Genomic DNA, 26,887 nt, shown 5'->3' on the forward strand with positions numbered 1-26,887 from the left:
CACGAACATGGCCTATTGCGCTGCGTCTGTCTGCTCTCTCAACCCCTCTCCGTCCTTTCCCTGACTCCCATCTGTCTTTTCACGTGAGACTCTTGATCTCTCGTCTCGTTTTCCGTCTCTTTCTCTTCATATTTGTCTGGATTTCATTTTGAGCTCCATCCATATTTTCAAAACACTGCTGAAGTACATCTTTGCTGCTTATGCACATTTGGTGTAGTTCCTGTCCCTCATCTCTCTGGAACGATTGGCATTTTCCTGCTGGGATTGACCACATCATACTTTCACCTATATTGTAAATTAGCAAAAGCATCAATATAAATGTTCACTATTTTAAAATTCCTATATCTGACTATGTTTCAATATCAGGATATTGTGCAAGTGCGGTGTTATTTCTCAGTGTCTAGTTTCTAAGAAAGTTAAAGAGGTTCCTCTCTCTCTCTCAGTATCTTCCCTTCCGTCCTTCCTCTATTTCACTACAACTCCGTAGGACACGTGTGCGACCTTGGTCCGCCCAGCAACAGGGAAACATTGTAGTGGAGGTGACCCTGCCTTGACTTAAAACATCCAGGAAGCTTAACTCGCCGTGAGTGGCTGTCTCCCAGGAGCTCCTAGCGCCTCATGTATTATTTGAAAGACATCCATCCATCTGTCCGAGGCCTTTCACTGCCTCACTTGGCCAACGTGAGTCAGGATTAATGGCACTTTTCACAGCGCGTGCACAGATGCACACAAACGTAGTAGCTGTCAACCTTCATCACTAACACCACTGGGGATCCACTCACAGTATCCCCAGACTACATTCAGGCTTTTTCCACTTACTCTCACTTTCAGTAACTGCATAAAAAAGCGAATCAAAGAATGGTTTTCTGTGACATGGTGGTAGGAATGAAGTGAGAGTATTAATGTGATGTTTTACAGTGAGTGGGTGAATAAGGTTTTTCTTCCTCTCTAGTGTCCAAACTGGTCAACACTTCTAAACCTCTAACATCTTCTCTCTTTTCTCTCAGGTCTGTCGACGGCCAAGAGGAAGTTTGCCGACTCTCTCAACGAGTTTAAATTCCAGTGTATTGGAGACGCGGAGACGGACGATGAGATTTGCATAGGTGAGCTCGCCGATATGAAATCTGATCTGGGCAGTTGAAAGCTCCTCAGTAAATCAGTAGACAGCACATTTCCATTTATAGTCACCAAAATAGAAACAGTCGTATCAGCTGCGATATAAAGAGCAGCTTGATTTATTTCCGATAAACAAGCTCAAATGATGCCTCTGCTGAGTCAGTTCTGGGCCTTTTTTTAGTATCAAAGATTTATGTTTGATGGAAATCGTATTAAAAGTGTCATTTTCTCTGCCAGGCCTTTTTTGTTGCCTGACGAAGAGCAAATAAGGAAAAGAAGAAAAACTGAACTCACATTTAAATCCTCAAAGTTTAGTGGTAGATAAATAGATTTTCACATACAGATAAAATTAAGGGTTTTGGGTAGAAGGTGATGCACATTTAAAAACTGTTAAAATTACACATATACACTGTAAACATTGCAGTATGGTGCCAGTGGAGAGTGGGCTGAGGTCATTTGTATCTGGTAATGTTCAGTACAATATCAATAATGTAGTATTGGTCGACATGGGAACAGTCATTCCATGAACTCATCCAGGCTTTGCAGCGCTCTGCTGTGAAACATGCGGCGGCCGCCACACCCTCTCCTGGCTCTGTCTCTGCAGGCCGCAGCTCTTAAACTGACCTCACCCACCCACCGCTGTTGTTTAACTAGCCTCAACTATCTTTCCTGAACAGCTTGCTGCTCAACCGGGATGCACAACGACTGTGTAGAATGGTCATTTTCATTCACGTGTCAAACTGACGTCTTCTCTGCCGTACAATGATTGTTACACCCTAATCTGAAAAGGTTTGAATTTAAACAGTTTAAAAAGTAATTGGTCTTTACACAGTAATATAAAAATGGCCAAAAACAGTCTGTTATTTTTATTGGTTCAGTGTCTCATTATATCCACTGTGATTGATGTTGTGCGATTGTGCTAAAAGGTTTGACTGCATTTATAAGCTTCATTAAAAGGTTGTGTTGCTTTTTAATGCATTCCTGCATGGATCCCTCTTTTATAGTTGGATCCAACTTCCAAGATCCAAATCCTGCGGCTTAAGCTTAATTTCGAGGAGCTGTGTGTGTGTGTGTGTGTGTGTGTGTGTGTGTGTGTGTGTGTGTGTGTGTGTGTGTGTGTGTGTGTGTGTGTGTGTGTGTGTGTGTGTGTGTGTGTGTGTGTGTGTGTGTGTGTGTGTGTGTTGCTGGACAGAGGCAACTGAAATGGAAACTTTGGCCCAAAACAATGCAGCCGGGCTGTGCTCACTTTGAGAGCACCGTAGAAACGAACCCTCTGAATTGAGGTTTTATATCCAGTTAATCAATCTGCTGTGTCATGACTTTAGAAACGTTTCTGAAAGGTCCAAGAACAGAAACAAAGGCGCCCTCATCACGTCCGCCTCATGCCAACTCGCTTCAAACACTCCCTCCGTTTCTGTCTGTACTTGTGTGTCTCACACCATCATTTTCTCTTTTCTTTCCAATTGTGTCTTGTTTTTAATTTGTCTTTCTCGTTTTCCCCCCCCCCTGCCTGTTGATGTGTCTGCCCTCAGCCAAGTCTCTTCAGGAGTTTTCAGCGGTTCTGCAGAACCTGGAGGATGAGAGGACACGAATGGTGAGTGAGATCACAAACTGTCAGGGATCTAATAGGCTCGACGATGGGGGGGGGGGGGAGTAAGAACTGAGTTTTTCAGAATAAAACTTTTCATTACTCAGTAAATTGGCTAATTTATGTAGATACGTGTCAGTAATGCAGTAAATAATGTCTATAATAACGTGTGTGTTTCCCCAGATCGAGAACGCCAGCGATGTTCTGATTATGCCTCTGGAGCGGTTCAGGAAAGAACAGATCAGCGCAGCCAAGGCAAGTGAACGACGTTGTACAGCCACAGTGATGGTGACAGTTCACGTGTGCTGTGCACCAGTATTGACACGTGTTCGGTGGCAGTGAAACACAAGTACATCAATAATATTCTGCTGCAGCTATTAACTGGCTGACTAAAATGTAAATTGTTTAATTTTAGTTTAAAAGAATCTTTATTTTACTGTAACACAGTGACAGATGTTGGTATTATAGCAGCTTCACAAAAAGCCCTGGGTGTGATTCATCTTTGTTTTAAAATGACGACAGTTAGATTTCCTGAGAGACTTCAGATCTCACTGGATGAGGCAGTGCAGGTGAAACCATTTCCTGTCTCAGAAACATTCACCACCTGGTTGTTCTGCAGTTTATCAGATTTTCATTTACAGGAGAGTGTCTTCATTTTTGTATATCCAGTACATCTGGATACAATTACTCATTTAAGTTGTTGTAACTGTAGTCTTATGTAATGCTCCCTGAAATAACTTGATTAATGCAGCTCCATAGAAACGGCACATCTACTGCTCATACGGCCTTTTTCTAAACTATTGGCACATGTTAAAGTTCCTCTGAGAACCTCCAAGTTAATTGGAGTATTTCCTGTAGTGTCAGAAGCGATGCTCATTATACAGTACAGGGATATTAAGTACATCCTATGATGTTTCTGCATTCACAGCTTTGCAAGGATACTTTGGAATAAGTTGAATGAACAAGAAAAATATCACCAACTACTGAAAACAGTTCCCTGATAGAATACTTTCTATTGTAGTGTTGATGACACCTTACAATCCTCAGTCTAAGGTGCTCAAGTCTGTTATTTTCCCAGTGCAGCCTCACAATAACTTTGCTGAGTCCCTTTAAAACAAGCCTGTAATGAAAGGCTACAGTAAAATATGTATTAAATGTGTCCAGGTCTCTTCTCCTTCACTAAGTCTCCCAGTATCACAGTCTGTGCCGTCACTTCCATGACCTGGATAGGAGATTAGAGAAATACATAATCCTGCCATAAATCACTGCTTCCCACTGGGGGGTCTCTGCGGATGACAGGGCTCCCTCACGGCACAGGCACTGTTGTTTTAGTGTTTCAGCGAGTATGAATCTTTTCTACCTTGACTGAGGGTACAGGACGGTATGGAAACTTTGGACTAAAAATAAAGTAGGTACAGGGAGGACCTCGAATTTACAACACCCTTAATTTACAAGATAAGAACTACACCGTACATGTTTTGGGGGTAATCTCCTGCCCCATTTAGTGAATATGCCATGTTTCAGTAATCTCCTTTCATCAGGTCATAGTTCACTTGCCCTGTGCAGTCATTAGCTATAGGACATAGATGAGTATCTTTAGGGTTTCCTCTGATACATGCCGTATTTAACATGTTATCAGTGCATATACTCTTCTAATCCATCCCAATATAGCAGGTCATTGTTTGATTGTGACACGGTGGCCCGATTAAGAAGTGAACGGGTAATCTGTGCTGTTAGGTCACCGCGAGCGATCCACTAATCCTGGTTTAGAACCTGAAAGAACCGACAACATCTTCGCCTGCCTGAGTTTCACCTCGACGCAAAGCTGCCGAGCTGAGAGGAGTTCCAGGAGAGTTACAGAGAAGAGAGATGGAAGTTTGTTCAAAACGTGCAATTGTATATTATACAGTTAATCAATTCAAATAGCTGCAGACAGGAGGTTTTAGAAAACATTGCATGATGAGGTAACTCCTTTTAGATTCAACACTCAGCAGCCTTACGACTAAAGGGAATAGCACAGGTCATGTCTATGTAATATCAAAAAATCTATCCTGAAGCAACATTAAAAGAATTTCTGATGAATGAGTGTAAATAAAGTGTTGTAAATTAAGCCCACTCATAATTTTTTTTTGCTTTTAATTACCTTATTAACTTTTGAATCACCTCCCAGGTATTAGTTTCAGGCTCAGGCTGGTTTTTACTTCTGATGACTATCTGATCTGATCTATGCCCGAACTGTTACCGGTCAGTTTATAGGAGCATCAACTGGCGTTTAAACATTTCTTATCTTCTCCTCCTTTGACTTTTCTCACAGATTACAACTTGTTAATGCTGAAACGTTAAAGTGTGATGACTCGGTGAGACCTGATGGCTCCTCGCTGCATCAGTGTTTTTTCAGTTTAAGCTCCTGACAGACTCAGCAGATTCTGCTTTAGCTGCTGGAACACTGATATAGTGCAGTAAATTCCTGGTACTGTCTGTAAACTTTGGTGCTGTGTAAAAAAAAAAAGTGAATGTTCATAAAAAGTGCCAACGCCATCTGCTGCGTGCAGAAACAGGAGGTGATGATGTGGTTTCTGTGGGACTCCCTTGTAATCGCTCACATGACGGTGGAGTCAAACATTAGTCGGTCTGGTGGCAGGACATTGTGCAGTATTCAAACATTTCATTAACTTCACTCCTCTGACAAAGAAAAAAAACCCATCAGAGAGTTAACACACTGTGAGGACACTGTCACCTGCTGGACAAGGATAGAACTGACTCTGGAAAACCAATTTGAATGCTTCTATATATTTTATATAAAGTTTGGTGAAAAGTGAGCAGTGATTTAGAGTAAACATTAACACACACATGCACACACTACATATACCTTCTATAGGAGACTTTAATAAAAGTAGGATTCTTTCTGTTGGTAGGTTTGAATTTCCCACAACAGCATGTTTCAGTGAATTTTACAGTTGAGGTGATCACATTGTAAATATGACATAAATAAAAGGAGCATATCAAATTTTTCATGTAAAAGGCAAAAATCTGTCCCTTTTGAAAACTATAATTGAAAAGAAAAGCGCTTTAACACAAGACAATTGATCATTTTCATGAGTTTTTTGTAAAAAATATATCATGAAATCCACGATGAGGGCGATACAGAGAGAGCAATTTCCGACATGAGCATGTATTTCAACGACGCAGACTTTAAACAGAGACCTTGTTGTTCAGAGGAATGTTCATCAGCTCTGATGTTTTCTGCAGCTGCTGTCTGTTCCTCCTCGAGCCTCGACAGAGCATCAGGTTGAAGGAAAACAACATTTCAAGGATGAAGTCGGAATATTAAGAGAATTAAGTCATACACGTGGGCTAAAACTTTTTTTTCTTGGAATATTTTAACCTTATCCTCGAAAGCTCAGAATATGTTTTTCTTGAACATGGTCCTAATTCTCCGTGGCACAATAAACTGTAACTTTCATGACAATTTTTTTGTCTGTTACCAAATAAAATGTCTGAAAACGGTCAGAAATGTACACCTCAATTTACTGCTTTTTGCTGCAGCACCAAATATTCAGATTTGAACAATAAATCTTAAATTTGATCTTCGCCCTGAAGCTCTTATCCGGTCACGTCATGAGTTTTGGATAAAGAAATGCAATAACACTAACAAGCCGGGGCAGATGTACAGTTAATAACACCCCAGTGTGTCTCTGACAGAGGGCGACCCACCCTGACCTGCCCCTCCTCTGTTTATGTCTTTGATTCCCTCCTCCGTCTCTACGTCCACATCTCTTCCTTCCATCAGCTAGAATTAGATTAAAGTATAATGAACCTAACATGACTGATAATCGCTGATAGAACATGTTCAGGGAAGAAACGACTGCCTTGTGTGTTCTTTCCTCTCTTGATCTTCCTGGACGCTTTTCAGTTTTTTTTTTCCTCTGTAGTTTTAAAGCCAGCAGCCGTAAGAAAGCCACACCCTGCTCTATCTGTCCCTGGTTCATCATTCGTCCATCTGTCCGTCTCTGATGATGGTGATCTCAGCTCTCAGTGTGAAACAGTCTGTTGTTTTATAAGCAGCTGTGCTCCCCAGAGGAACCATTTCAAACTGAACTCCCTGACAAATGGAAAATATTTTAATGCGAAAGCTAAAATAAATTCACTCTAAATAAAAATCACCTTAACTCTCTGTTCTCCAAACATGCTCTTAAGTCAATTGTACTCGAGGGCTATGGATGAACACAGATGGTAGTCACTAATCAAATTAGTCCATGATAATATGTTTAAAGTTAATTAATTAGATTAGATGTTTTGTCTGTTAACATGACAGAAATGTTCCCTCTGATGTCTCTGAGTCGAATTAGCTGAGATGAGGCTTGATTATATCGTCTGTCACCCAAATCTGTTACAGGAAGCCAAGAAGAAGTATGACAAAGAGACAGAGAAGTATTGTGCAGTGCTGGAGAAACATCTGAGCCTCTCGTCCCGGAAGAAAGAGTCACATCTACATGAAGTAAGAGGCCTAAGTTTACACCATAGACTTCATATAAAGATGGACGTCATGTCTCCGCTTCCTCCCAGTATCCAGAAATGAAGCCAAAATATCTCAGACACAAAGGCCGCCAATATTGCACCGATGAGGTCATCCGGAAGATCGTCTCAGCTGTCAATCATGACATTTCATCGCATGTTTTATAGCATTGAATATCTCATTATAGCCAAACTTCTCAGAAACATACTAAATAAACTAAAATGACAGACACCATCTTTGAGAGAAAGTGAATTCACTGTGTGCTTTGACTTTTTGATTTGGTCCAAGTCCCATCTGCTAACGTGTAGGTGGTGGGATGTATGACCTCTTCTGCAGCCAGCCACCAGGGGGTGATCAAGACAGTCTTCCATCTTTATATGCAGTGCATCGTTTACACCTGACTTTTTTTTCTTCCACCTGATTGCTCTTAATTTCCTTCCCTGTCATAGGCGGACAACCAGGTCGATAACGTGCGGCAGCACTTCTACGAGGTTTCTCTGGAGTATGTCTTCAAGGTGCAGGAGGTCCAGGAGAGGAAGATGTTCGACTTTGTGGAGCCGGTAGGAAGACACTCATTCATTTTCCCCTTGTTTCTTAACTTTTCCCTTGAGTCGTCGAGCACACTTGCTGTTTTTCCAGCACAGTCGCTGACTCTGAGATATCCACACCCAGCAGCTGCTGTCTGAAGGCAGTTATTCTGTTGCTGGCAAACAGCCGTTTGGAAGTTTCAGGTGCCGAGTTGCCCGAGGGTGACTCAGTGGTTACCACTGCGGAAATAAAGACAATTTGTTGCACACACACAAAACAAACCTCAATTTAAGTTAAGTGGGAAAGTACAAAGTAGGTCTATTTCACTATTGTCTTTTCCATTACCCACCTTCCTCATCTACCATCTCGTCCCCTCTTTCTCTCACCCTCCTTCGTATCAGTTTTATCTCTCCCTCTTCATCCTCCTCCTCCTCTTTCTTCACTGTCCTCACTTTGTTTTCATTTTGTCTCCCTCAGCTGTTGGCATTTCTCCAAGGCCTGTTCACCTACTATCACCACGGCTACGAGCTGGCAAAGGACTTCAATCACTTCAAGACTGATCTCACTATCAGCATACAGAATGTAAGACACACACACACACACACACACACACACACACACACACACACACAAAGACCCTGATGGTGGTGTATTGAAGTTGGTCCGAAGGTTCCAAGATCTAAAGTGTCTCCACTTGCTCCAACTGGAGCTGCTGCTTTGATTTAGGTTGCAAACTTAATAAGATTTTGTTTGTCCACCAATGAAAAGTCAGTCTCATCCAAATCTGTTTAAAGTTTTGAGAGAATCAAATGTATTTAGGGTCATTTGGGTCATTAGTGCAGTGGAAGCTGTTTTAATTCAGGAAGATGCCTCAGAGAAAATAATAATCTAAATGTGAAGCTGCCACTAACTGACAGGAATTCAAAGGTCACAGTTACTCATCTGGAAATAGTATTGGAGAATCAATGAAAAAATCTATGAAAATGTCAAAAAAGATAGAAAATCTAATTCTTATCTCGCAATGTTATAGAAAGTCATAGTTAAAAAATATTCCTGAATCTACCCCTTCATCCAGATCCATGCCAAAATTGAAAGGGTTTGTTTTTAGCCGATACCCCGTCTTTACACCAGGTTTTGTGGAAATCCATTCAATAGTTTTTGTGTAATTCTGCACACAGACACACAAACAAAGAAGAGGGGCGAAAACATTTTCTCCTTGGCGGAGGTAAAAAATGATAATTAGAAACTGGAAAAACCTCAAATATTAAAGATTTATAGTGCAGAGAATTTCTGGTTCATTCTGCTCTTAAAGAGCTTTTTGTGTGTCTCTTGTTCTGCAGAAAAATAGATACGTGCAGCTTCTGCTGTTGTTGCAAGTTGAGCTTTATCTCAGGATCACAACATTCGATGAAAGGCCTAATGCGTGTGCCTCCCTGTGCTTGTGTTTGCACAGACGAGGAACCGCTTTGAGAGCACACGGTCGGAGGTGGAGAGTCTGATGAGGAAGATGAAGGAGAATCCACACGATCACAAGAGTGTGAGCCAGCACACCATGGAAGGATACCTGTTTGTACAGGAGAAGCGTATGTATCTGCGTGTGTATAATAAATGTATTACATCTTACATTAAGGATGCATTTCAGCAACAATTTACAGTGTCAGTGCCATGGAAACAGGCTCTGTGCGTGAATCTTGGTACCGTACATGCGTGTTAGTGTCATGTTTTTCTCCCACACACATCAACAGAGCAGCAGAACAAGTAAAACAATGATGAAACGACAGTTGACAAAGTCATGTGACCTGCTGGAGACGTGACAGCCGCTATTTACAACTAAGACTCAACCTTTTATCTAAAATCCTAGTCTCCTCCTACTACCTCTGATTTTTTTGATCTCTCTTTTCTCTTTATTCCCTTCTTCTCATGTGCTGTTTTTGCTTTTAACCTTTTCTCCATTCATTTCTCTCCATTTCTTTCTCTCTTTCCCTCAGGCTCATTTGTATCTACCTGGGTGAAGTACTACTGTACGTACCATCGGGAGCCCAAGAGGGTGACCATGGTTCTGTTTGACCCTAAATCAGTAGGGAAAATGGTGAGTAGCTCCGGACATTCAAATGTGCAGATACATGTAAATACACTGTTCACACTTGGTATTAACAAGCGTCTCCTGTGACCACTCGACCACGTGATTAGATCTCAAATGTGGTTTGAGTGATCGGCTCTCATGGCGTTCATACTGTACATACTATAAAGATGGACAAGGTGTCTCTTCTTCCTCCCATAATCCAGAATTGAACCTAAAATATTCCGTATATGAAAACTACCATCCTGCGCCGTAGAGCAAGTGGAGTAGAGCGATACACGTGCTCGACCGATCGCTTGTCAGTCTCAACTGTCAATCGTGACTTTCACCCCGTTTTTATAGCATCAAATAATGAACTAAAACCCTCAAAACAAATATGTATACAAACATTTGTATCTACAACTACTACACTGAAAGTTTTTTAGTTTGGTCCATGTCTAATCCACTAACATGGAGGACTCAGGGGTTATGACCACTACGGCAGCCAGCCACCAGGGGGCAATCAAATGCTTTGGCTTCACTTTTGAGTAGTCATGTGGTCCACATTCACATGCAGTCTGTGGTTCACACCTGTACGTAGAGCGTTCCTCACACTGACACTAAACATCCAAGATATGCTTCTCTCCTGCTTTCTTTGTTTCCCTCTGTTAGAAAAGACAGTTTTTACCAAGTTAGAAACGTAAACAGTCACATGCACACAAGCGTTCCACATGCTCAGACCCACAGACACACACACACACACACACACACACACACACACACACACACACACACACACACACACACACACACACACACAAAGTGTCTTTTCAGCCTATACAGAATCACCATGTTGTCTCATTTGCAGTATGTTCTCACCCTGTACATCCCTCTGCCTGCTCTCCAGCTCTCAGTCATACTCTGCTCACTGCTGAGCACAACCAGCTCTCACCACTGTGTGTGCTTGGGTTTACTTTATTATCTCCAACACATGACATGCTGTCAAGAGATAGTTCAGGGGAAGCTGCAATTAAGTTTTTTTGACAGCAGAGGAGTGTAGAAGTAATGTTTTATCTCAGTCGTTCAGTAACAAGACAAAGAGCAAATTTGACACATGATTCACACCAGTGCACCGTCACGCAGGGAGATACTAGTTTTAGGACAGAGGCCAATTTATTCCACGACAGCCGCCTTAAAAGACGAGAGTGCAGCTTCATTTTCTTAAAGTGCTCCTGTGTCTCTTTTCACACCCACCTATGTTCTGTATAACGCAAGCTCAGGCCTGTTTCTTGCTAGTTGCCACGGAGCATTTTGAGTCATTGCAGTAACTAGGCTCAAAGTAAAAGTAGAAAACACTGAACTCCAACTCAATAGCACAGGTAAGATTTACAGAGCAAACACAGCAACACACGGATCGGAAAGAATCTCACATGCTTAAAATGGTTTGCATGTGCTCTTTGGATTCTGGCTGTGCTTTACCACATGGTATCTTCAAAATAAAGTAAGAAAAAATGAACAATATTGAATAAAGGGTGGTGTAAACACAGCATTTCCACCATGTATGTGTTGGAGTGTAAAGCTCAGTTGTTTCATACTTTACTTACTGTGCTCTCACAACAGCTTCTTTATATATATAGAATATATATATATTCCTGAGTATTCATGTTATTCCTCACATATAAACCTGTTATTAATGTTGAATTATCGATGTTTGTCCTAAATGATTTAAATGTGCTTCCAGTTGGATTTGAACAAATTCTCTTCAACAGGGCAGGAAAGAGAGCGAGCCATTATTGTGACAAAACTAATTATTATAAAATATTTGTGTTCTCCGATTTGTCAGAAGAAAACGTCAGTCCTCATTCCAGACTGTCATCTGTTCTGCAGGTTCATGATTATGCATGTATCACACTACTAATGCTGTGTCCCATGATGCTTTTCTCTTTCCCCCTCTATTTCTCTCTTTGTCAGGGAGAAGAGGAGAGCTTCATCCTCAAGTCCTGCATCAGGAGGAAGACGGACTCCATAGAAAAGAGGTTTTGTTTTGATGTGGAGTCTGTGGACAGGTCAGTGACCGATCTTCCTTTCACCCACTTCCACCTGCTTCCTTTTCACATTTTTCCCACTTAATTTCTCTTCAAGGCGACACATTTCATTTCCGGTCAAGGTACAAATTGTGTCTTTATTAATCAGCGTAATGCAATATCCAAACTTTACTGTAGTTTTCAGGTCCTATTATTCATTTATTTACAGTTTTCCAAAACTGTAAAATCAGGGCTGGTAAAACTTTGGCAATATGCTCTTTAATTCATAAATTAATAATTTAATTAAATCTACTGACTCATATACCGTACATGGGATGAAGATTTTTAGGAGATTTTATTTCAAACCAGTAAGAAGAAGACACGAGCTGTGTTCTAGAGCTTTACAAGGTGTAATTACAGGTAGGATACACGCGGGGGTGCTGTTCAGTTGAGTTGGACCTGGGGACCGGACATTGTGGCTGCTGGTCTTCCTCTCAGGCTTTGACCCTGCAGTGTTTTTCTTCTTCCTCTCCTCTCCTCTCCCTCTTCCTCTCCCATCTCCTCTTTTCCTCTCCTCCGTCTCTGCCTGCTCTTCCTCAGCCCCAGCCCTCCTCCATCGAAACAACCTCACCTTGTCATCACCCCATCCTATTTTTTCCTGTTCCCACATGCCTCTTCTTCATTTTTATTCATTTCTTCTTGTGTTATTGTTGTTGTATAGACTAGTATAAGCACATTAAGTGATTTTTATCAAGGTTTGTATTACTTTGCATTTGTAGAATGTGGCCGTACACTCGCAACTGTGTGTGTGTTTGGATGAATGTTCTGCAGAGGAAACATGACTGAAAGACAATGTGTAGACTGGTGTGTGTGTGTGTGTGCGCGTGCGTGTGTGCATGTGTGCATGTGTGTGCATCTATCAGGATGATATATCATAGTTACTCTTAGTTTCTTACTCAAACAAATCCCCATTCGGTGGTTTTATTCATAAGCTGAGCTCTTGGTCCTTTTTCATCCTTTTATGGAGAAACAAAGCTGTTGATCATCTGTTTTGGTGAAAAGTGATATTGTCGTCATACCTCAGGCACCCATACATGAATATGCTTTGCTTTTTGAATAAGGTTTCGATACGGACGCAGATCCTTTCACCGATTCTGGAGGACAACAAGCGTTTTATAAGAAATGTATTGTACAGATTTTTTTCAACTTGTTTGTTGGAAAAACTCCAGAGGGAATTCTGAGAAGCTCTTTGTCTAAAGTGTGATGCTATGATTACAGCTGTAGTTTGTTTTACAGGCGTTGCTGCACTCTGTATACAAACTGCATTTGCATGTACTTAGTAGACAATGTTTGCCACTGACCTCAATATTCAATAAGCAATTGTTTTGGCTTGTGCGTGCGTGTGTGTGTGTGTGTGTGTTTGTGTATGTGTATGCGAAGGCCGGGAGTGATCACCATGCAGGCTCTGTCAGAAGAGGACCGGAGGTTGTGGATGGAGGCCATGGATGGGAGAGAACCGGTAGGTTACCATGGTTACCGGTTTGTTCTTATGTGGTGAAACAATAAATATGTTTGCTAAGTAAAGCAAGAGCTCCAACATCGACAGTAATTTTTTTTTCATCTGTGTGACGTCAGCAACGTTCCTCCCTCAGAACATTTGATATATCACAAAGCCGCATTCTCGGATTAAAAGAATTGACAAGGACGAGAAATCCAGCAGTTTTCCAATATTCTTTTTTTCTTGTGAAATACTGGATAATTTACTACCTTAAGTGTCTCACAATGAGGCAACCATAGAGGGTTAGAAGGGCATATTATTTTTACGTGAAGCTGCTCACTGTGTTGATGTAGAGTGCACGATCCACGGTGAGAGGTCACAGGTAAAGTCAAGTGGGATCACGCGAAGGGTCACAAGCCAGAAAGGTTTGGTAACCACTGGCACGGAGCCATTACCACAGACATAATGAATGCTATTAGTTCCTAATAGGATAGTTGACTGAAAGCCAGTCTCCCTGACACTTAGAATATGCCTTTTTATTATACATCTCTTTCGCCCTGAGGCTGAAAATGTGTTACTGAGTGTTGCTTTCCACACTGTCATTTTGATCATGTCCCAACACTTGTCACGTTGGTATTCAAACGAGGTAAAGGTAAACTGCATCCGTAAACACAACACAAGCTGGAGCAGGCAGCGGTGCGCTCCGATCGTCTGTGATAATAAAGCCAAGTGATGTTGATGTTGATGTTTTGCTCTTAAGGACTTGCCTACATTTTGTTGTTCTGTTGTTTGGATGCTTCACCTTGATAGTCAAGGTACAAGGCCACACAACGACACCTGAGGCTTTGAGCTTGAACACAGTCATCCAGACAAATTCATGCCTTCTTTATTTTCTACAGAATCTTATAAACATAGATTGTAACCCATGTATATGTATTGTCTATGTGATAATGGCTGTATGCCAGTGGGTATTAGTGTGTAGATGTGCGTGTAAATGGGTGAATGTAACTTGTACTGTGTGGTCAATAAGACTAGAAATGATAAATGTAGATACAGTCCATTTACCATGTTCTGTTGCAGAGGTTTTTCAATCTTCTGTGAATCAATCTTAGTTATTGTGTTGACATTTACAGTGGTATAAGCAGCGTTAACTTAGAAACATTCAAAACCTAATTGATAGATGTAGAAGAATATCTAATAAAATCCTTTGTTCTGTCATCAGGCTTCTCTGTAAATTAGCTGAAGAAGTTGGTGTTTTCTTTTTGTTTGCAGGTTTACAATCTGAACAAAGACAACCAGGCTGAAGGCCGTAAGTAGCTTTAAGTGATTCATTAACTGATTGATATAAAAATACTCTATTGTGCTTTTATTTGCGATCCAGAGAGTAATTCCGAATGTCTAAAATATAAATTCCGTGCAGATTATGTCAATTATTTATTCTCACCATTTAATAATGGATGACTATCCTGTTTCGAAAAGCAAATGTAAATGAAAACCATTTTTTCCCTCTGACCCTGACACATTTCACTGCGGCGGCTCACACCTCCTCTGTTCCTCTCCCTCTTTCCGTCAGTGGCCCAGCTGGATGTCACTGGGTTTAACGTGATGAAAAAATTCATCTATGCAGTGGAGACGCGAGGTACGATGTTACATCAGATTCTGTGGATTTCCTGCTTCTTATGTATGATACGCTGCCCTTGAGAGGATCTGTGTTTAATGTCGCAACACTGTGGTGCATTTGCTGTCTGAACCGTCAGCAGCTGTCGGCTAGAATTGGACACTATGATATCAGCCGACATCTCTGATTATTTTCTTCTTACTCTATTTACTTAGTGTTCTCATAATTACTTCCAAATACATCAAGTGTACTTGCAGGCAAATCAAATGTGAAGAGAGACTGATTCTGTTTTTCATATAAATAAGTCAACTATGAGAAGATTACAAGCATTTTGCATAATGTGGTAAAACTCAGAATGATAAGTCAGATCAATGAAAATGAATGGGCAGCTGTTCTAATGATCATCCTTTTTGGTGTTTTGGATTGTTTGCAAGTCAAAAGAAGTTCATTGAAAATATCATCTCTGGACTTGAGGATATTCTAAAGTACATTTTGTTTACTATTATCTTAGATTTTATTGTCCAAGTGATTAATCAAGAAAATAATTGCAGATGAATTGATGATAATGGTCCCTAAATGCAGTAATAATTAATAACTTTATAATAATAAATTATACAAAAGAGAAGCATATTTACTGATTATATAAATAATATTAGGGGATAAAAAAGATGTCAATATTTGCTTGGTCGCAGATCTGATAAAATTGTGGCCATATCAGTTGAGCACCTCTCGAGCTGTACCAGAAGTTGCTATAGCAACTGAAAAGCAACTGAAACCCACTGTCGGTGGCAGAATAGTAGTGGTAATCATATGTATGTAATAGTATGTACAGCTGATACTTATCCCTTCTCATAAAAAACAAACTGTTCAAAATCTCAAGAGTCTCTGAACATGTAAATAAATACACATCTATAAAAAGAATACATTTCCATACACTAAGATGTATCACACAAGCTGTTGGTAAAGGCTGCTTTGAAATGACAGGTGTCAGAGGTCACCTGCGGGTTTTAAACCATTCACCTTCTGAGTATGTTATCATTGGATGCACCAGGAAGTCCCCTCTCCACTGTCATTCTTCTGAAATGTCACAGGAAAGGTTCACATGTGCAGGAGCATTACCTTTTCCCTTCATGTGCTGCACCAATCCATTGCTATACACTCTCTGCCTCTTCCATCACTTGGCAGATACATTTACATTTTGATGGAATATAATGATGTTCGTGTTCTTCTTCAGCTGCCACGATTATTCTTTACACGAGGAGGACATAGAATGGGGACAAAATAATGGATGTTGATAAATAAACTGTTGAGGAAAATGCACATGTACTTAAATGCTAAAATCTTCTTTATTTTACTAAAATAATATAGTATAATATAATATACCCTCATTAAATGCAAATTGTAGGTTTTGTGTAATTGGATGATTTAACTGTTAATTAATAACATTTCCTTTGCAGCCGCATGCCACCTCAATCTTTAGTCATTTCAAAAACAGTGTACAACAACATGTATAATTGAGAAAGTAAGGGAATTGATCATCTACTTTGGTCGCTCTAAAATTTCCATTGAATAAGAACAGGAGGTTCTTTCCTTTTCTCCCTCTAGGTATTAATGATCAGGGCCTGTACAGAATCGTTGGTGTCAACTCCAGAGTACAAAAACTACTGGGCTTCGCTATGGGTAAACACAGAAACACACACATTTAGTCAAAACTGAAGCTAAAATCTATTTTCTCCTCCTCAATTAAATGTCTCTCTTTTTATCTTCATATTTTATGCCCATCAGATCCAAAGACGTGTGCTGACGTGGAGCTGGAAAACCAAGAGTGGGAGATAAAGACGATCACAAGTGCAATCAAGCACTACCTCAGGTTTGTGTGAAAAGGCTCAAATGAACATATGACGAATGTTCACCACAATTGTAAAATATAATTAGAATAGTAATGTACTACATTCTCTATAGTAATTATCATAATTTCCCCATTTTTCTACTCAGACAGATGTCGTTAAATTGTATTTGACTGTTCAAAGAATAAGAGTACATTTTAACCCCCACAGTGAATGTAAGGACTTTGAATTATTCCTCTCATTACTGTACTTTTCTGCTCCTTTCACTCATAGTGCTTGAATAAATGCATAAAGCTGCTTTCAGTCTCGTGTGCAGAATAAAGTGGATCTGTGGCCTGGATTCAGCATAATCAATTCTTAATTTTCTCTATTAATTCGTACACTATTTGCTATAAGTGATTTTTAAATTGCAACAAAATTGAACGAACACCAATGTTATTAAATCTACCTAAAATGACAGAAACCGTCTTAATGTATTTGATGTGTATTTGGAGTTTTGTGGTTTGGCCCATGTCCCATCCACTAACACAGAGGAGGCGGGAATTAAGACATGTAATGCAGCGAGCCACCAGGGGGTGATTGAGATGCTTTAGTTTCCCTTCTGGGGAGCTTTCATGTTGTCAATCTTTATGCAGTCAATGAGTCCTTTGAGTTCATCCGCAGCCTTACTTCCAGGTTGCTGCAGATCAACATATGAGTTAATGGAGGGATCAGGGCGGTGGAGGGTCGGCAATGGGCAGCTAAGAGGATTGAGAAATACATGAAGGGAAAGAAAGGAGTGTTGGTGCTCAAGCTGTGCTCAATTTACTGCAACACATTTACTCCGTGCACCACTCACATACACGTCAGTACACAAATCATTCACATGTGGACACACTGGCGGCATCAGGACCTCAGGTCAGGTGTCGTTGAGTAGCAGCAGGAGCCATTACGCTCCTCAGGCGGCAGCGATAAACTGATGTCCAGCTGTGCACGTTGGCACGGTGGAGGAAAAATTGAAAAGACACGAGGAAGAATGGTGTTCATTCACTATGTTTACTAACCTGAGACCTCTCCGTCCTCTGTGTCCGCAGGGTGCTGCCCGCGCCTCTCATGACCTACCAGTACCAGAGGAGCTTCATCAAAGCTGCCAGTGAGTTTTCACCTTCTTTAATCGTCTTATTTGCCTCTGTGCTGTGATTGTAGCTGGTAGGACACACGACTAACCCTCCTGCAGTTTGAGGTTTGTTTGATTCCCACTGAAAACACTGCAAACAGTTATTCTAAGGCCACAGAGGATTACGCTGATTAGACTGAATTAAATAGATCATATGGTTTACATGGAGTGCACATGTTCCTACAACAAACCGGTGGGTCGCTGAATCCTGTGGTTTGGTACTAATTTAAGATGAAATCCTCATGGGTAAAGTCATGTTTATATATTGAGTTTATGAATTGGATTAAATATGGATTCCCTTTTTATGTAACGATGGTTTCTATTTCCTCTCTGAATGAATCTGTTTGAAGATGCTTCCTAAGCCGGAGAATGAGAACATCATATGACTCATCGTGTGATTGAGGTCACGACTTGCTATTAAACCAGTTGCCAGTTGTAAATAGACCTTAACCTGCTGAGATAGCAGCAAACCCACTGTGCTGTGAGGATGCCTCTGTGTATTTGGTCTGGTGGAGGCCCCTCGACTGCACGGCTTTATGTTGTGTGTGACACACAGCGTGTCGCTGACCTGCTGCGTGTTGTGTTTTCATGAAATATTTATGAGATTCAAATTCCACATGAAGTGTAATAGCCTGCAGAGCAGATCTTAAAGTGATAACGTGATAAAACTAAGTGGATGCAGGGTGTTTTTCAGACAGCAGCTGCAAAAACGTTCCTTTATTTCATACCAACACCTGATGGGTGGGGTGTATTGATTCAGGATGAACAATCTCTTCATAATTCACATTCATCTGGCTTGAGAACAGTTTGCCAAAATAATTTCAGTGCACTGGATTCTTCACATGTGGCTCCTAGGCAACAAAATAAACTCAGGCAAGCTCTATCTGTTTTCAGCATTAAAGTAGAGACTCTTCACAGCAGAGTCCGGGTTGTTTCTGGCCTTATTCTAAAATACCAGTGAAAAGTTTTAGAACACTTTCATTTCTACTTCTTCAACTTTACAATTCAAGATTTCAAAATCAAAACATATAACAAATAAACATTTGTAGATTAAAAACTAACCCTTTTTGGGGGGACAGAATGTGTCCAAGTGTGAAAGGTGGGGAGAGCGCGGGGAAAGCATGCAGTAAGAAGTAATCAACACACGTTTGAGGACCTGTGGGAATAAGTTTCATTAGGGATGTAAACATAAACTAAAAAAGATTGGGTTGTCTGTTAATCAGTGTAATTTAGTTAAGTTAATCTTTGTTAGCTTTTCTTCTTCTACAATGTGGTTATCTGTGTTCTACTAAATGCTTGAAACTTTGGTTTATTCCATCAGGCTCAGGTGCAGCTCAGTCTGCTCCTCGCTCAGTTTACTCTCGTCTGATAGGATGTGTCGGTGACCTGCTTTCCTTGTTTGGTCGGTAGCTAAGCCTCTTAAAAGCCGAGCTGACAGGGGAAAGGAGTCCAGGAAATGACCGTGTGTCTCTGGCAACACAACCAAGAAATGGCTGCACAGTGAGGCCAACTGGACGCAGTATGAGAAAGTGTGTTAAAGTGTGTGTCAGGGGAGAGGAGAAGTGTGTAGCGTGGCAGTCGAGGATGCCAAGCTAACTGGACTGATACCAGCCTGGACCACCCATGCTATAAAACATGCATTCATGGATTTGTAATAATCATAAAATAGAGCATGTGCTTGCCAGGCGTTCGTATATGTTAAGAAATTTATACGTTTGACCTGACCTCTGCTCTCTCCTTCTGTTAAACCTCTTCTCTCTCTTTTATCCCGAGCCATTCATCAGTTTCTGTTTACTTGGGTGTCTGCATTTAGATGTCATGAATCTGTGTGAATGCATGTCTGCAAGAGTGTGTGTGTCTGCATATTGAGAGTGTGCTGCTTTTGTATTTCTTCCAAGGCAGAGTTTTACAGAAGTAGCGAGGTGTTGTAAGGACAGCGTCCTCGCTTGAACTCCCTCGTTCCGCTCCTCCTTTCTCCTCCTCTCTTTTTTCACGTGTCTTTTCCAACTCCTCCCGTCACTCCTCAAATCCTCCTCCTCCTCTTGTTTCATCTCATTGTATTTGCTCCCATCCTGCGCTACTCTGGTTTTATCAGAGAGCAGAGGTAGTAAGAAAAAGGAAGAAATGGAGTGGAAAAAAAGGAGGAGAGAAAAACAAGGAGTATAGAAGGGAGGGAGATGAAGGCTGTGCCACCTGGAATTCAGATACCTGTCTCAGGCATGTGCCAACAAGAAATCACACATACAGTAATTACACTGTCTGTAGTCCTTAGTTTTGCTGTCATTGTGTCTCTCAAGTAGATACATTTAAAAAAATATATATTTTACATTTGCACCTCTTTTTGTCACTCGATTTTCATTAGGATCAAATCTTTCATTCTGCGAGGTGATTTTTCTTATTTCTCAGGGCTGCATCAAACATTTTTCTCGTTTTTGCTCCATAAACTTCTCGTATGTGAAAAAATCGTATGTGGAATTAGAGGTGAAAGATTTTTACCATGACTTTTTTTTTATCTATTTCTTCTTTATGTATTTGAGGTTATATACAGTAGATACAGATATGCATTGCCAACGTAGACTATTCCCCAATGTGTGTGAATACCATTGGCATTCACCCCCTGGTCAACTGACTCACCAGTAGATACTTTTTTATTGGCTTCGATCGTCCGTGATGAAAACATGACGCACAACTGAACTCGCTAATTCCTTCTTCCTCGTCTTCATTTTGGACGTCTAGACGCTGGTGCTGCAACTTTTCAGGCACGACGTGTAGACGCGCATCGAACTTCTCGACGTTGGCGAGTAAATAGCCGTGAACATTTGTACACTTATTGATTTGGGGGATAATGTTTTTTTTTTTCTTTGTGTCGTGCAAGACAGCGAGGTTTCCGGCGCGTCTGTGACGTCGACATGACTCACCAGGGAAAAAGCAAATAACTCAGAGGCTAACTCCTCGTGGCACAAGGAAACACATTTTTGTAAGACCTGTATTCAGAGTTCTTGTCAGATGGTTAAACTTGATCTGAAACCTCATTCCCCGAAGCCTTTCCAACACTGTTAAATGTTTATATGCGTTTTAACTTTTCAGAATCGGGCTCATAGCTATGTTCATATTTTTGAACTCATGATGCTAATTTATGTCTTTGCATTTCATTTCTACTCAATCGGTTAATTGCCTTGACAGGTTTATCCATTTTTAGCCTTTTGACCTGATGAACATCTGAGATTGACAATGTGTCCTTTTGAACCTTACGTGTGGCTCGGGGTTAATGTGTTTTAAAGTTGATGCTAAGTTTCCCAACCTGACAATCCACCAAGCAATTCACTTCAGGCAGCGATTTGTCCATTGAAGCGTAAAAGGATTTTAACTCCCCCCCCGGCCCTCTTTTTTCATTTTTCACACAACAATTTCCATCACCTTTTTGTCTGCACAACCGAGTGGAATGCCATGATTGCTTTCAAGACATCTGAAAGTACGCAGCGTTAGCCCTGTTTGTATGATTGATGTGTCGCACTTTTGATTCTATTCAAGTTTTAAATATTTGGAACAGACGTGAGCCTTAAGACATAGGTGTTAATAGTTAGTTTCAAGTGACCTTATAGCCTTTAGCAAAGTAGCACAGATGCCCTTCTCACTAGCTACTTCCCCCAGCTCCTCATAGGGGATCCCAAGGCATTCCCAGGCCACATGGAATATAAAACTCCTGGATATGGCCCAAAGTTGGCGGCCTACCAGTTGGATGTGCCAGGAATATCTAAACAGACAGGCTTCCAGGTGGCATCCTAATTAGGGGCCTAAACCACCTCAGTTGACTTCCTTTTAACCCAAAGACGCAGCGGTTTAACTCCGAGACCTCACAGCTGTGTGAAGTCCTCACCCTACTAGACAATGTCAAAATCTGACAAGTTGATTTTACTTTAAAAAAAAACAAAAAAAACAGGAAAACTGATAAATATAACTATTATTCTGAAGTTGTGTTCACATTTGATGTTGACTTAAAACTTATTTAACTTGCATCTACCTAATTTTGTAATTATATTTGAATAATGACAAGGGAAATTAACTTTAAAGTCTAACTTACCTTTATAGTTTACTCAGTAGAAATTAGTCGAATTTAAATCGCCTTTTTAAGCCAATGACAATAAGACAAATGAAATCATACAATTTAAATACTTTTAATCCTTTTGAATAGTTAAAAAGAAAATAAATAATAATAAAAAAATGGCTTGAGCATGGCCTCTGTGTGATCGATGATGAGAATACTGTGATAGACAAAAACTCAAGCAGAGCGTGATCTCATGAGACTTGCTCAACTTTGACGGAGCTTTGTAGACACGTCATGTACTAATTAATACACCTATTTTGAGGATGGCTGACCACATATGGCGCCAACCCCTATCCTTTAGAACAGCAATTGCACCATTCACAATGACGAGAAATACCACTGGCTCGTGCTGAGTAATATCCATTATGTCTTAGAACATCTTAGTCTACAACATTGTCTCAGAACATGATGGGAGGCTCCACCCGTCTCCACCCAACACGCGACAATACCAACGCTGGGTGCTTTTCCTGTACTGCTGTGCTGCACGTGCACAAGTCAACTGAACATAGTTTTATACCTCTTCCATGGTTACTCACATTACATGAGTTAAATCAACTGGATAGTGAGTAGCAAGTGAAGAACAATAATGTAATTTCAGTAGTAATGAAACAAATAATAATAAAACTTAGTTATAGCCCTTTTCTAAACAAGGTTACAAATTGCTTTATAGTCTAATCTCCTTAGACAAGGAATTACAGTGCCTCGGAGCCCTGATGGCAAATGCCTGGTCACCCTTTGTTACCAGCCTTGATTTAGAAACTACATTATGCATGCGTATGCAAAGGTGGTACCTTCATAGTGCCGGGAAATCGTTTTCATTGTTGTACACATTGTTATGGCCTATCCAAAGCTCATGATCCTCTATGCACGCTGCTCTGTTTTCCCGAAACACCCATTTTACTGACACTGCAGTTATGTACCTGTTGAGCAACTTGTTTTGATGACAGTTTTCACGAAGGTCCTGACACAACTTTTACAGACAAAGATGACCATGTTAGTGAAGGACAGATCCCAACAGTACATGGACATAATCTGTTGAAACAAGACATTTGATGGTACATGTGCACACGGGAGATTTCGAGAAACAGCACATCCAGAGTTTAAGTTGAGTTCAAAGCTCGGCCAACAGTAACATCTTTCCACTTAACATCAAAACCTGCTGGCATCGCTCCCATCGATGGAAACGCTGTAGTCAATAATTTAGACTGCTTTGTGTGTGTGTGTGTGCGTGAATGGGTGCAGGCGGTGTTGTATTGCTGCCAGCCAGGTGGTGTAATTTCAGCCTTCTTCTAAAACAGTGGTCAAACATTATGCTTTCTCAGTTCCACCATGATAATTATGATCATTTCTGCAGGGGCGTTCAGACAGATTCCAGCATGTCTTTCAGCTTGATGTGAAAACATGAAATAGAAAAGTGGAGATTTCACATTCTGGGCAGAGACAGGAACTTAAGGCAAATAGAAATACACAGCATTTACTCCTACTTCAGATTTGTAACACTCTATAAGCTGTTGATGGACATTATTCAAATTGTTGTGTGGCTGACATTAAACACCTACCACATAACACTTTAACACCAAAAAAGAACAGTTGAAAGATGTAAAAATGCTCTTAAGAGGAGAGGACGTCTGCAAAACTGGGCTATAATTCTCTGTGGATTTACTCATTACATCATATTTGACCTACTGTTTATAGGAAAACATTGATTGGTGCTGTTTTAAACTACATACATTTGCAGTATTTTGGTTTCTGACGACTCAGAAAGATGCAATTTTTCAAATGAAACCACAGAATGAAATAGATGTTTAAATATTCTGTTCTTTTTTCAATCATGTTCCGAATAAATTTAAATAATGAGACCTGCTGCTCAAATTAGCAACAAACGATGTCAAATTCGAAAGAGCATACCCTTCTCCTCAAGAGTTTTCGTACTGCAGCCATATGGTTGAAAATGAAAAATAAAATAGTAGATGTTTTTGTATTTGTTCTGTTCTCTCTTGAGCACTTCATCACAATATGAATCCAGGAAACCTGCTACAGATGAAATATAGGTTACGTTGCTGGCACAGGCCAGGATTAATTTATGAATTTGAATAATGAATGATAAGAAAGTAGAACAGGTGATGGTGCTGGAGTTTAAGGATGAGACGTTGGTCAGCAGATGTGGTGAGCACGCTTCATTTACCGTGTATGGTTGTGTACGTGTCTGCTTTCCTGACTTTGATTGTAAAAGTCTGCACTCCATACATAATCAAAACCCCTGCTTGCTTAAGAGATTGCACACATAAAATTTTGATGAAGTGAGGCCCAGACTTTGAGGCTCTTTTCTTGGCTTATTCAGATCCAGAATGAAGATGTTGGGTTTTTTTTAAATACACATTCAAGATTTCCCATCTGGTTTCAAACAAATAATCACTCGAATAAGAAGCACAGTGAGGTTTGTAACAAGAGTGGGCCAAAGTCAATGATGAGCCTGAACCTGGGTCAGACAATGTTAGTAAAATGTGAGGCCAGACTTATTGTCCTCGGATGGGAGAGGCATGTATGGACTCACTCCTGGTTGTCTGTCCATCTCATTATGGAATTTCAATATCTCTTCTCTTCATTACTCCCGCCACAGCGGTTATGGTTTTATTGCTGTCTGTGAATTACTGAAAAAATACTTAATTGATTTCCATTAAGTTTCGGAGTTGATCCGGATAAATGGTGGGTTAGGTTGTTAGCCTCTGTGGTTATATGCACTCTCATAGTGCCCTTCTAATTGACCACAGGTCTGGGAAAGACATGGATGTAAACTACTTGACTGGTTGGCTGGAGGCCACAAACCATGGGGCAGTACTGTGTACTGTCATGTTGTGAAAAATATGAAAATGTTCTAATTTTTATCAAATTTGCAGCATCACCAAGTTAAAGCTTAATCACAGTGTTGGGACATGCAACCACATGCATGTGTAACCAGAAGGGAGGACGTGCGTGGATTCTGATTGTATGTTTTGCATAAGTACGCACTTGTTTGTGTGCAGGTGTGAGCGTATTCAGATTCCTGTGCCCGAAATTTCAAAAGATAACAAATTTAAACAGAGCATAGTTTGTGTGTTCTGTGCAAAGGGCTGACATTCAAAGTAAGAGAAAAAAATTCTAAACGTTGTCGTCTGTTCAGTGATGGATGAGGTGGAGGCTACGATCATGATAAATGACTTGTGCTTGTTGTAATCACTTGTGACTCGGCACCACAGCAACTGACCACAGTGTTGTTGCGCTGCTCTGAATGCAGTTTGTGCAGGTGTTTTGTTTTTGACTCAACACAGTGGCCAGTGTGTGTTTTTACAGTATTTGCATTTAGATCCAATGGACTGCATTAGAATATAATGTATTATATGGAACCAGAGGGAAGGACGAGTGTAGCTCTTTTCATGTGCATGCATCTTTTAGGATGTGTGTGTGTGGGTGTTGTGGATGTGCAGGTGCATGTCAAAGATATTTGACTTTGTGTGTGTGCGAGTGATGCGCTTTGTTTTTAGTGTTTGTCATGCAGGTGTGTATCCACTTAGTCTTCAATTGCAGCATTTGATCGCTGTGTCTTCTATGTGTTAATGAATATTTGTAGATACTGTTTGAGTTGGTTAGTCTGTGTGTGTGTGTCAGATCTCGACAGCTCTGTTAGATGGTAAGAAAATGTGTGTGTGTTTTGTGAGTGTATTGCCTGGCGCTGACAGCCAGGGCCTGAGGGCTGATCTAGCGAGAGTCTCCTGTCAACTCTCTGTGGATCGTCTTTGCAGCCGTGACTGATTAAAGTCATATGTCAACAACAGGTCTCTCTGCATTCATGTCTGTCTGTCTGTCTGTCTGTCTGTCCACCTGTTCACCACCAGGATGCAGCTCCTTCATCCTGCAGCACCACTCCTTTATTCATTTCTGCTCATTACTCTACCAATCCTGTCTGCTCTCTGCCTCTCTCTCCGTCTGGAAATAAATACTCTTTCAGCCATGATACTAATTGCTAAGTTGTAGTCATCACATTCAGGCATAAGGTTATATTTTTTTCATTCAGTGAAAAGAACAAATGAATACTCTGTCTCTAAACTTTTCAACTCTCCCATAATCAATAGTTTCAAACAAGTCTTTAAAAAACTGGACTACTTTCTTTCATTGTTTAATAAACTCTTTAATAACCTCTGGGCAGCTGGATGGTGCAGAATAACAAGGTTTATCAGGCTTTAGCTGCATATAAAATACTTGCATCATAAGTTGATAGAGAACAGTAAAATTGTATCCTTCACACTATGAGTGAGGAGTCTTAATACATGCACTACAGCTGTGAAGTCCTCTCTATATTTAATCCACAGAGTCTGAGAAAGTCTGACCAAAGCTGTTACTTGTAGTTCTGTCCACTCTTTTTTTCACTTATTTGCTTATTCATACATACAAGTTTGTCCTTTGTCTCTGCGGCAGAGTCAAGGTCTTGCAAGTGTCTGATTGCACAATAAGAACTGGTTGCATCCTTGTAACAACAGGAATGAAAGCACTCTGACTGTTCACCTGTAGACGATTTTCTTCTTATTTTTATGAATCAGTAAAAAAAAAAAAAAAAATAGTTTCTGATATATGCTGACCTTCTCTGTCTCCCTGTTTTTCTCTGTCTGATCAGAATTGGACAACCAGGAGGCCAGGGTGACAGAGATCCACGCTCTGGTGCATCGACTGCCTGAGAAGAACAGACAGATGCTGGAGCTGCTGATGAAACACCTGAACAAGTAGGTGGAGACATTACACAAACACACACACACACACACACACACACACACACACACACACACACACACACACACACA

The 26,887-nt window shown here is 40.6% G+C and overlaps 1 protein-coding gene across 2 annotated transcripts in view; it reads left to right on the forward strand.

The window, feature by feature from the left end:
* Positions 1 to 26,887, forward strand: part of LOC117774937 (rho GTPase-activating protein 26-like) — a 79,423-nt gene that overhangs the window by 33,318 nt on the left and 19,218 nt on the right. For both annotated transcript variants that reach the window (XM_034607667.1, XM_034607668.1), the window contains exons 2-17: positions 1,008 to 1,103; positions 2,649 to 2,710; positions 2,888 to 2,959; positions 7,101 to 7,202; positions 7,670 to 7,780; positions 8,226 to 8,330; positions 9,202 to 9,331; positions 9,737 to 9,837; positions 11,779 to 11,873; positions 13,272 to 13,350; positions 14,602 to 14,638; positions 14,903 to 14,968; positions 16,553 to 16,627; positions 16,733 to 16,817; positions 17,868 to 17,926; positions 26,704 to 26,809. In XM_034607667.1, coding sequence (XP_034463558.1) covers positions 1,008 to 1,103; positions 2,649 to 2,710; positions 2,888 to 2,959; positions 7,101 to 7,202; positions 7,670 to 7,780; positions 8,226 to 8,330; positions 9,202 to 9,331; positions 9,737 to 9,837; positions 11,779 to 11,873; positions 13,272 to 13,350; positions 14,602 to 14,638; positions 14,903 to 14,968; positions 16,553 to 16,627; positions 16,733 to 16,817; positions 17,868 to 17,926; positions 26,704 to 26,809 — 1,381 coding nt within the window. The remainder of the gene's footprint in view (positions 1 to 1,007; positions 1,104 to 2,648; positions 2,711 to 2,887; positions 2,960 to 7,100; positions 7,203 to 7,669; positions 7,781 to 8,225; positions 8,331 to 9,201; positions 9,332 to 9,736; positions 9,838 to 11,778; positions 11,874 to 13,271; positions 13,351 to 14,601; positions 14,639 to 14,902; positions 14,969 to 16,552; positions 16,628 to 16,732; positions 16,818 to 17,867; positions 17,927 to 26,703; positions 26,810 to 26,887) is intronic.

Source organism: Hippoglossus hippoglossus, chromosome 14 (genome assembly GCF_009819705.1).
Source record: "Hippoglossus hippoglossus isolate fHipHip1 chromosome 14, fHipHip1.pri, whole genome shotgun sequence".
NCBI lineage: Eukaryota > Metazoa > Chordata > Actinopteri > Pleuronectiformes > Pleuronectidae > Hippoglossus > Hippoglossus hippoglossus.